General features: G+C 44.1%; 1 protein-coding gene across 1 annotated transcript; it reads left to right on the top strand.

Annotated features, from left to right (window-relative positions):
* Positions 1 to 3,280: 3,280 nt before the first annotated feature.
* Positions 3,281 to 11,231, top strand: LOC149326507 (uncharacterized). Its single transcript, XM_089562416.1, has 4 exons — positions 3,281 to 3,586; positions 4,846 to 4,953; positions 8,269 to 8,316; positions 10,586 to 11,231. Exons 2-4 carry the CDS (start codon positions 4,894 to 4,896, stop codon positions 10,808 to 10,810), a joined length of 333 nt encoding a protein of 110 aa, XP_089418542.1. The 5' UTR covers positions 3,281 to 3,586; positions 4,846 to 4,893; the 3' UTR covers positions 10,811 to 11,231.
* Positions 11,232 to 11,576: the final 345 nt, after the last annotated feature.

The following is an 11,576-nucleotide window of genomic DNA, read 5'->3' as shown; positions in this document are numbered from 1 at the left end:
ACTACCCAAGCTGTCTGAATACGCCGCTGAAGAGAAAATAAAACAGGCGAACGGTGAGTCACGGTTAAGCGCAATTGAGAGCTGAATGCTGTGCCACACAAGGATAAGAAGCATTTATGCGAAGCCGACCCTATTGAAAAAACTCTGCGTGAGTTTGCACGAGAACAGTGATTTTTGTACGATCGCGTTCATTTTGCACAGAAATGCGCAGAAATTGTGCGTTACCTGTACGCATTCTGTGCGTCCTGTGTGTACATATGCGCGTACTGTGAGCTGATAGACGTTCACGCACACTCTTTGCGTGTAAGAAATCGTGGACTCTCGTGGAGAACGCTCTGTACGTGGACATCTGCGTGCTGAGAGGGGGCTTGCCGAAGCTGTGCGTGCTTATGTGCATACTGAACAAGCTCAGTGAGGCTGCGTGTGGCCATGTGTGCGTTTGCTTGCTTAGTAGCAACTTGTCGAGACTGTAAAGGCCCATTTAGGGTGAAAGCAAACAAAGTTCGAGCATTCAGTTAATGATTACTTCTCAATAATGAGCAATAAGCTCACGTTTTGCTGTTTTATAATTTTCGTCTTGGCGTAAGTACCCATTAATCATTTTCAACTTCAGCAAACAAATAACCAAAAAATTATCTTTTAGTGCAAAATGGTTTCCTTCGATACTGCAGGGACCTGTACATGACAACATGCACACTGAGCAAGGACTTGTCAACATTGCAAGTTCATAGTAAAATAATGTAAAAAACAAGCTGCTAATGACTCTTACAGCATCCTTCAGTTCTTCCTTTAACCAATTCTGAAAGTTACAGATATCTTATAGATGCATGATGAAAGCCATCCAGAGCACTTATGTTGTTGCCCGTCATGCAGACAGCCATATTTCGAAATCAGAAGCAACACAACCATTTGTTGCTTGCACTCGAAAGGAGTCAATCAATGGAATAACTCTGAAAGGGCAACAGTGTTTGTTAGGTGCAACAAACAAGCTTGGGGATATAATCAGGTTCAATCAAACATGACGTGCAGAAAGCGAATTGTGAGCTGTAACAGGAATGTTACGAGGCAATTTCCAAAACCATTTCCAAAGCAATTTCCAAAGTCATTAGCATAATTTACATACACGTAAAAAGGCCATGTAAGCCTACACGAAAAGACAGTTTTGAATTCACAGTTGGTGTCAAAAGTTCAGAAATTAGTACCCTCTCTCAAATTCAGTGACAAATCACAGATCGATTAATTAATTCCCAGTATGGCTCCAGAACAAATCCAATGAATCTCAAATGTGCGAAGTATATATACCACACATGTTGCCTGATTAGCACCAGCATTGCATGATGCATGACGAAGTATCACACTCTTCATTCTTCTTCAATCTGTTTTGAAATTTGCACTACCACAAAGACCATCTGGATGCGCTATTATTCCGTCATATTGCTGAGAGTCACATTCGGAGACCAAGAGCAACACAACAGTGTGCTGCACATGAGTGGATATAATGCACTGGGACAACTGTGCACAGTAAGGAACGCTTGTAAGGCGTCAGGTATTTGCTTGGGGAATGTAATCGAGTTCAGTCATGTTTCATGTGTAGAAAGGAAGATAAAAGTTGTAGCAGAACTATGAAATCCAACATCCAATACTGAACTTCCCCAGGTGATCTACACACACATAAAAAGCACGAAAGGATAAGCTCAGCGGTACTGTTAAGTTTGATGCCCTTTGAGGTTTGACTTGCGCGTCTGTATGCAACCATCAGATACCATCTTGAAGTTACCAGAATGCCCAAAACAACTTTGTTGAACTGTTCTACTCTAAACTGAAATACTTTTCCTTAAAACATTTTTTTTTGCGACATGCTGTGTAGCTAATTATAAAATAAAGAAAAGAAGCTGATAAAATTTTCTCATCTCAAACGTACTGATAAGTACACAAATCTGAGTGCTTTCAAGAGAGGTGACGCACCCGGTATTCAGTGTCCAGAAGCATACATAATGCTGCAGAATCCTATAGCAAGAAAATTTCTTTTAGTTGACAGATGGCTATGTCTGGTTACAAAGTCAATACCAAGTAAGGCACATATCATAACCTGCAATTACATGAATCTGCACGTGCTTCATAGGCTGTAACTCCGCCAATAACTGCTACATATTTCCCACCTCTAGCACGAGTGCGGAATCAATATACAGCATGGAAACAGCAGTTTTGTTGCTTTAGCTTCTTTACTATGCTGTTTAGGCAAGGGACGAGTTGAAATATTTGCATGGGCAGTTCTCGATTGAAGTAACGTAAAAAACATCCGCACTCCTTTCTGCTGAAGCGACTGGTGAACCACTTTTGCATGTCGCATCTCGTATGACTTGCTAAGGGTCCAGACTGACACACGCACTTCGTCAAACCTTCACACAAAACACTCTTCGCTTTTGCTATAAGCTCCGGCCACAGGCAGTAAGTGTCCCGTCACCGTTCACATCGCAAAAGAAGGCAGCGCTCGCAGGCGGTCAGTTTGAGCTGACAGCGACAGGTGTTGCAGGCACACCGCCGACTAAGTTTCCAAGGAAGCCACACTGTAGAAGGGCGCCGTCTTGTAATCGAAACACACCACAGAAACAATGGACACTGTCGCTGCTTATGAGCCAGGCATTTTTGCAACGAAGTTAGCAGTGCAATAGGCCGAAAGGTTCGACTCATCAAACGACGGCACCGCACTGCTGACCTCATTATCGTTGTCGACCAGACATCCATAGCACATATGCCCCGACGGATCGCTTAATTGGGAGCTGCTACTACTCTTGGATGAGAGCGCGCCCACCGGCAGCACACACCGGTAATCCTTCTTCTTTTGCGATTCCAGCACAGTAACAGCGGCGCGCAAGACAGCCCAGCAGCAGCACGAGAAAACAAGCGAAGCTCACGGCGGTGATCTCAGAAACCATGCAGCATGTCGGATAGGCTTTGGATTTGACGAGCTAGACCATGTCCACTCACGCACGCACGCACGCACGAATGTACCGACACGCATATTAATGCGTCCATGCGTCACAAATTTCTCAAGTTTTTAATGCTAATATGTGCACAAGAACTTAATTATTTTTGTAACGAAAGTTTCATTTGGTTTTAGTTCTTTGCTATCGCACTGCCCAAAAGCACAGAGCCCGAAAGAGACGACCTGGAGGAATGCCTGGAGGCGATGCCTTTCTAAACGGGCCGAAGGAAGCCGGAACTGGCCGAAGCGCTAGCCAACGAACGCAGCGTCTGGGGAGGGACAGCATGGCGGTCAGCGTTACTACGTTTGTCGTGGTTCTTTGTGGTGCCGAGGGCGTGAACGATCGCTGGCATGAGCATTTGTCACTCTTCCGATATGTGATGTGCCGACAGCAGTGAAATTCGCTGGTGCGATGTGCGAAAACGTGGTAAGGTGCTGAGTAAACCTGTGTTTATAGCGTGCGTCAGCGGGCTCGACGGATAGCGCGTCGTCCTTTGCGCGCCTTCACTGGAAACGCTATGCTGACGGTGGGGCTCATTTCCTCCATGGCGGAGCAGCTGGTGGGAGACCACTACCCGGGTGACATCTCGCATCTTGGGGGTAAGTTAATTTTCTTCGAACCTGTTCATTATTTCAAAGCCTTTGCGCACAACTGGCCACGTCAATACAGCTAGTACAGAGACGCGAAGACGCAGTGCCTATCGCGGCAGCACGCAGCGCTGAAAGGTTGTTTGCTGGCGGCACACGGGCATGAATGCGCGTGTAGTGTCAGTGGTCACACGGTCATGGTCAGTATGCCATGCAAATATGCACAGCTGATCCGATCGCGGGGTGCACGATATCGGCGCCGTACTGCCGCCGTACTGCCATTCATCTCTCGCCGAGAATGGAATATGTGCCCACCAATAGATCTTCGGCCCGGGCTTTACATTCTCGCCGCATGTTACGCTGTAATTGAAGTAACAGCGCTCGAGCAGTTTAACTACGTAGACTGCGATTCAGCTGTATGCGTTAGGATTGAGCTTCCTCCTCTTTCACTTGTATTTCACTTGTACTTTTATAAATTGTGTATTTAAGGTACGAAGCTCCATATGATCCAGCTGCGTTCGTACTTATAGCCGAGCCAGTGTAGTCGAGCCTTGAATAGCAGAACGGTGAGATAAAAACAAATTGCTCTGAAGTTTTTCGCCTCTATTTTGGCATTCGCTCTTTCATACTTTGGCTCGGAGCTGAAATGGTACAAACAACTGCAAAATGCACACAGGTGCCCTAGCTCCATTTGCCCTAAATCCCGAAGTTGCAGTGAAATTTAAGGGTAATTGAGCCTTTAATATGTACGAAGAATAAACTTGATTGTTTCATGATTTAACCAATGGCGCAAATAAATCTGACTTTGACTTAAATATGCTGAGGTACCTCTCCAATACCTTATTTAATGTTAAAGGAAAAAGTGTGGTTTTTCTGCAATTGGCACTATTAATTCATCATACCTGTGAGAATGTGAAATCAGTGCTAATCATGCCAGATTTCAAATTGAGGGACGCATGCAGAATTTGAAGCAAACCAGCCTTCTAATGAAAATATCGTTCTGCTGTGGTCTGTTCTTTTGAATGGTGGCATGTATTGTAGAAACGATGCTGGATATCGATATGCAAGTGATGTCTCGTCTGAGGCTAGGTTGTGAATGACTGCCGTGGTTATGAATTTGTTGTTGCCTGGCCCACTTCGAAATGTGGTTAAACAGTTGTGTTCCATTCTGCGACCGGCTCCTTTTTGTGCCTTGCACTTTGCGTTACATGCTTGATTCTAGTCCATTTTTTGCACTGTGCTGCTGTTAAATGTGTCTTTTTACCTTGCAGCAATCTCCACATAGCTTTACCAGCAATGCCTCTTCCAAGCTCTCCAGTATGGCTGTGCCAGCCTTTCACTTGGTGCTAGGATGCCCAGCAAGCAAGCAGGCTTTTGAAGTAAGCACTGAAGACATCTTCCGACACAAGTAGCTTTTATTTTCCTAGTCCACTGCTACTTGTGTGACCCCTCGTTATGTTGATTTTGGCAAGTTAGGTTGCCTATTAAGGGCTCCCTTTTGTTTTTCACCTGCTGCTGTGGCCTACTGCATTGGTGTTCGGCTACTGAGCCCAAAGACGCGGCATTGAATTGTGGTGGCTTCGTTTCGACAAGGCGAAATGCATATTTGCTCGGGTGTTATGCAATGCCAGTGCATGTTAAAGAATCTTTGGTGGTCGAAATTTATGCACAGCCCTCCTCTATGAATGGAGCTATTGTTCAACTTTGAGGCATTAAAGGGACACTGATGGCAAGCTGAAGTTGACCTGTGATGATGAAGTTCTGCATCCTAACCACAAAGACGACACTTTTTCTGAAAGTGGAGCTTTATAACCCAGAGAAAGCAAAACATACAATTTTCATCAGCACCGGCTGATTTCGGAAGTAAATTGCGATGCGCTGACTCCGTTTTTTTTTTGGCACAGATTCCAGAGGCTAGGCTGAACTGCCATTCACCTCAGAACGGTTATCATGGAGTCCTTTGTGTAGACTTCATGAGTTCAAATCGAGTGGCGGGAAAATTTTTAAATGTAATTTTTGCGCCAATCATTGTGTTGATGGCCTTTGCACTGCTGTTAAAAACCGGGATAGCAGTATGGTATCCCATAAAACTAGGATCAGGACTTGCAGGAAGTGGTTTATCACATTCCGCTAGCTTGTGCAAGAAACTACTTCAGGGATATGTGCAGGTGTCTTTAATGTGTTCCTGAGTGAGCACTAACTCGTTAGGGGGAAGGCAGCTTCTAATCTGGCACTACAGTGCCAATGTCGTGAGTGTAAATCATAAGATGACCCATCAGTATGTACGCCTGATTTCTGTGACACTTCAGTGGTGTATAAAAGTGGTAAACAAATCTGTAAGGTATTTGATGCATATCTCCAAGGCAACGGCTGTATGAGTAGCGAAGCCATTAGTCAATCTTCAACGGAAAGAATTTTCTCTTTTAGATGACGTGCTTGTATATATATCAGTGACAGTTATTTGTTGTCCTGCCTTTCGCTGGTGTGAGTCATGTGTGGCGCATCTTCATGCGAGCCTTCTTTTCCTTTACAAAAAATTCAATTGATAGTCCAACCTGTTTTCTTCTCTTTTCCTGTGTTGCATCTTTTGGCTGGTTTTAAATCTGTAACTGAGCTCAGACCGTGATAATTACAGCCGGTAAACAGGGCTACTGAATGTGAGCTTGGCATACATGCGTACTGTATGTGTGAAAGTGCAGTTTACAATATTCAGAAATGCTTGATAGCCTTACAAGAATCTAAAATTTTGTTGGAATTCCTATTTGTTCTCTGTTAAAGTGTCGAGAGTTTTTCCGCTTCATCGTGTGATTAGAGCCACTTTGGTACTTAAGCTGAAATCTTTTCTTTAGCCTGCATGTTTCTCACTTTTGGGCCAGAAACGTGGAGGCTAATGAAGAGAGTTCAGCTTAAAAGAGTATAGACACCTAATCTTGGTGGCATGTTTTCTTCTCTATAATGATGCGGAAGACACTACTATGCATGAATCACCATCTGGTATTCGTGTGAGACCGCTAAATAATTTATAATCAACTTTTTCTGCCATCCTGTTTCGGTGAACAATTTGACTATGGCTATGACATCAAAGAGAGCTTATAGGTCACGTGAGGCGGGGAAAAACTGCCCTTATAATCGCTGCTTCATCGTTTTAATTCGCTACAGCGCTGACGCCAGCATTCCTTAAGAGCCAGAAGTACCAATTGTATTGCAGTTTTTCATGCCTCACGTGACCAATAACCTCGCTTTGAAGTCACAGCCATCATTCAGCTGTCGAAACCGAAACAAATACAGCAGGAGAAAGAAATTTGATTATAAATTATTTAGCGGTCATAGGAGGACGCCATGTGGTAATCCGTGTATAATACTTTATGCCTTATTACAGAGAAAAAAACACGTGCCAAACGATAAGGACAGCAAAGTGAGCTATGGAAAGAAAAATGATAAGTCTAACATTAAGAGACCAAAAGGGGGCGGAGTGGGTGAGGGAACAAATGCGGGTTAATGACATGCTACTTGAAATTAAGAGGAAGAAATGGGCCTGGGCGGGGCTTGTAATGGGAAGACAACATAACCGCTGGTCCTTAAGGGTAATGGAGTGGATTCCAAAAGAATGCAAGCATAGCAGGGGGCGGCAGAAAGTTAGATGGGCGGATGAGATGAAGTTCGCGGGGATATGGTGGCCACACCTAGCAAAGGACAGGGTTAATGTGGAGACATGGATGAGTCCTTTGCCCTGCAGTGGGCCTTGTCAGGCTGATGATGATGGTATGTGTCGCACCTGCTGCTTCGTGCTATCAGCTGGCCCATGCTTGGCCGACCAGACTAGCCAAATTTGTGATGTGGGTTTTCTATTGCACCTGCATTTGTGTACACAGAGGACTTGAATGGTAGCAGGCGATGCTGTGCATGTGTTCACGCCACAGCACAGATGACCCACACTGAAAGCTTCTCTGCCTTTAGTAAGACAGCTGCGTCAGTCTGGGGCATAACGTATCCCAGTGCTAGAGTATGAGTAAATTGCTCTGAAATTTTAATCTGGTATCAGGTAGCATAGCGCAAAAGAAGGCTAGCGCGGCTGCCTAATATTCTCTTGGGCAGCTGTGTTGGATTTTCAGTGCCTGTTAGTGTAATCCGTGAAAGTTCACTGTAACCCATTCGTTTCGATGTAAATTAGGAAGTCCTTAGAGCCCTGTACTTTTTAATGATAATAACAAGGTAATGCAGTAATTCAATTGTACCTGCTCTCTTTCAACACAGTAAAGTGCTGCTGGGTCGAGATCACAGTTTTACTTTGTAGGTGTGCTCAGGCTGTCATCATCATCATCATCAGCAGCAGCAGCAGCATGACTACACCCACTGCAGGGCAAAGCCTCTCCCATGTCTCTCCAATTTTGTCTGTCCTTTGCCACTTGCGGCCACTGTATCCCCACAAACTTCTTAATCTCATCCACCCACCATTTTTTCCTGTGTGTGTGTCTTCTTCGCCATTCTGAAATTCATTCATACAAATGGATTGATGCACGTAGTGTCAGGTGCGTAATGTGATACCACCAGCTCACCCCAAGCTGTGCTCAGATTTGCCTCATTGCTGCAGGAGCAATAAGGCAGGCTTGAGGCTGAGTGGTGCAAAAACATGATTTTTCAAGAATGTCTTTGTGGAAATTGCAATTAATCATGTGAATTTGCTTTCATTTTAGGAGCTGCACACAAGCTGTGCGCCTTTCCATGCTGATCATGCTGGCCAGGTACGCTTATGGTTACATTACTAGGTTGTTTTCATAATGGCAGTTGTGGATTTCTGTGTGGTTTTAAAACATAAATTGTATAAGTATTTGCCCTGCCACAAAAGTATAGTGGTGCATTCAAGGCCAGTGTTACAAAGGGATGTTTTGATTGCTGCAAGAACTTGAAGGCCCCTGTGTGGTCACTGTGGAAGGCCCCCTCCCTACTTAGGAATTGCTATTTGGGTTACTCAGTCATTTGGCAGAGGAATAGTGTATAGAGATAAGGGATGGAAGAATGCTTCCAACTAAAGAAAAAAATCCAGCAAGCAGTCATAGAAGCACAAGTACAAAAATGGCAAGGCTTTCTCTAATTTACATCGAATCTTTTTCACTTAGACTTCTTATTGCATAGAACGGCTGATGCTTGGCTTACACACATATTTTCTTTAGGTATGCAGTAGGTCTCACATTCTTGTATGATATGGTCACGGTGCCAAAAAATGATGGTGGTGTTAGAAAACTCGGAATATAGAGGAATTTTATTGCTGACCTTATGGAGAACTATGGTAGCTGTGCAGTCGTTATAAATATCTTCCAATATTTTCACATAACACTCTTCTACACCCTGATTCCACAATGCCTGCATGACAGCTGTGGTTCCACCGAGTCAATTGCTGTCTGGTAGTCAATGAAGGCTATATATTGGGGTTGGTTATATTCTGCCCATTTCTCTATCACCTGATTGATTGCATGAATGTGGTCTCTTGTTGAGTATCCTTTACGAAAGCCTGCCTGATCATTTGGTTGATTGAATTCGAAGGTTGTCCTGACTCTATTAGTGATTACCTTAGTAAATACCTTGTAGACAATGGATAGTAAGCTGATTGGTCTGTAAATCTTCAAGTCCTTGACATCTTCTTTCTTATGAGTTAAAATAATGTTCGCATTCTTCCAAGCTCCTGATACGCTCGTGGTCACGAGGCAAGCGTGTACAGGGTGGCTAGTTTCTCTAGCACAATCTCTCCTCCGTCCTTCAACAAATCTGCTGTTACCTGATCCTCACCAGCTGCTTTACCCCTTTGCATTGCTCCTGAGGCTTTCTTTACTTCCTCCCTCGTTACTGGCGGGATGTCCCATTGCTATGCTCTACTGCCTCTCTCCGTAACGTTCTGATTACATTCACTACTGTAGCGATTTGTGCAGAACTCTTCGGCTACTTTAACTATCTTATCCATATTGCTTATGACATTGCCCTCTTTGTCTTTTAGCGCATAAATCTGGTTTTTACCTGTGATTAGTTTTCTCTTCACTGATTTTAGGCTACCTCCATGCTTTAGAGCATGCTAGGTTTTCTCCATGTTAAACTTTCTTATGTTGGCTACCTTGCACTTATAAATAACTTCGATAGCTCTCCTAGTTCTATTCTATCTCTGAAGTTAGACGTCCTCATGCTTTGGCGTTTCTTCATCAGACCTTTCGTCTCCTGAGATACCTTGCAGGTATCCTCTCGAATGATCTGACCACCTACTTCTGCAGCACGCTCCAATGAATTTAAATATGTATTTAATGATAACAGTTAAGGTGGGAGATTGAGCTTCGAGATTTGCACTTCAACTTGGGAGTTATGCCACTGCTACACAGAATACTTGATCGCCGTAGAGATATTTCATCATCTCGCACCAAGCTGCTGTGGCGCCACTGTCACAGTTGATAATTTTGCTGGGAAGCTGTTGTAGCGCTCACACAGTTTTGAAAAGGTGGTATTCATTGTATTTGTGCTATTGGCAACAGTGATAATATGCTTGCTGCAGTGTTTTGTGGCTAGCCTTCTTTTTTTTTAGTGAAATAAGTTGTACATTTCATGTTGAGTATTCTTTCAACGATTAAATTGCTTTGATTTCATTCCTTAGTGTATAGTTGCGAGTGCTCCATGTCTGAGTGCAAATTTCTACCACTGAAAAGCCTTCAAAATCTTAATAGATGTCCACACTGTTCTAGGGACTCAGTGGCTATTGGAAATGCCCATTTAGCTGTATTCAAGTGCCGTTGAGTTAATAGCCATTTGAAAGCCTTCAAAATGCCTGTGTGACACGGTTATTAGATTTTGTGCAGGTTTGATGCTGAGCAGTCTGCGTGCTTGAGTCGGGTTTTCCAGTGTCTGTATTTCAAACCTGAAACTTTTCGAAATCATCATTGGTTCATTAATGGAAAAAGTACTTGTGCCCTTTTCTGGAATTTCCAGAAAACAGATTAACTGAATTTTTTTGCATATACTCCTACCTTTTTGCAGGTGCTGCATAGTGAGAACCTGTATCAAGACGCCAACCTGCTGGACTTGGAGAAACTGAAGAAATTGTTTAGCCACTGTGTGGCACCCATCATGAGGGATGTGGCATTAATAAAGCCAGTTAAGGTGACCTTATCTATGTCCTTTTGCAAGCATGCTACACACATGAGAGCCATCCCACGAAGCACCGTTTCTGCAAAGCTTGTTATCTCACAACATGCATGCTGAATGAGGCAGTGACAGACAGATGAGGAGGCCTTAATGCAGTACATTAGCGTACTGTGTTGAGCAGTGATGTAGGAGCCTTGCAGCCATGCAAGGTATTATCGGTATCATGATGGTAACTCCATTAGACACTGTCTAGTGCTCTGTGAGCCAGACTCGGCTCTTGAACATTCTGGGACTCACCCTTGGCTCTCGGACATTCTGGAAGCCTCACCCGGCTTGCGCATATTACGCGAGGATGTCTCCTGCTGTACGAGCCTTACGCGGCTTGCGCACTTATGTGAGAGATGTCTCGCGTTTGCGAGCTTGCTCGGCTTGCGCAAATTATGTGAAATATGTCTCGCGTTCTGCGACCTCGTTCAATCGTCGCATTTTGCGTGGCAATAAACACGCAAAGATAGGCACGCAGAATTCACGCTCAATATTTTCAATAGGGGAGATCCTTGTCTTGCCGGAAAAAGAGAAATAGCTTCTGGCAGCAGCGCGTTAAGCTGAGAAAGTAATTAGCAAGACCACGGGCGTGGCCCAGGTCGAAAAGCAGATGTGGCCTATATGGCACTACACGCTGTAGTAGGGCAAAAAATTAACCCTCTTTTGTGCCAGCTGCAGCAATCTTATACCCGAAAGCTTCTTAATCGCATCCAGCCACCAAATTTTCGGGCCGCTCCCTGCTACTCTTACCTTCTTTTAGTATCCTGTCCGTAACCCTTACAGCCATCCATTATCTTGTATTCGCATTACGTGCCGTGCCCAAGCCCATTCATTGTTC

Source organism: Amblyomma mixtum, chromosome 10 (assembly GCF_055824585.1).
Source record: "Amblyomma mixtum isolate Tamu chromosome 10, ASM5582458v1, whole genome shotgun sequence".
Lineage (NCBI taxonomy): Eukaryota > Metazoa > Arthropoda > Arachnida > Ixodida > Ixodidae > Amblyomma > Amblyomma mixtum.
This window is presented reverse-complemented; position numbering and strand designations above follow the sequence as displayed.

Coding starts and splice junctions, on each gene's coding strand:
- LOC149326507 (XM_089562416.1), top strand. CDS start 4,894: ATGGCTGTGCCAGCCTTTCACTTGGTGCTAGGATGCCCAGCAAGCAAG. Junction 4,954..8,268: donor CAAGCAAGCAGGCTTTTGAA/GTAAGCACTGAA, acceptor CTTTCATTTTAG/GAGCTGCACACAAGCTGTGC. Junction 8,317..10,585: donor ATGCTGATCATGCTGGCCAG/GTACGCTTATGG, acceptor ACCTTTTTGCAG/GTGCTGCATAGTGAGAACCT.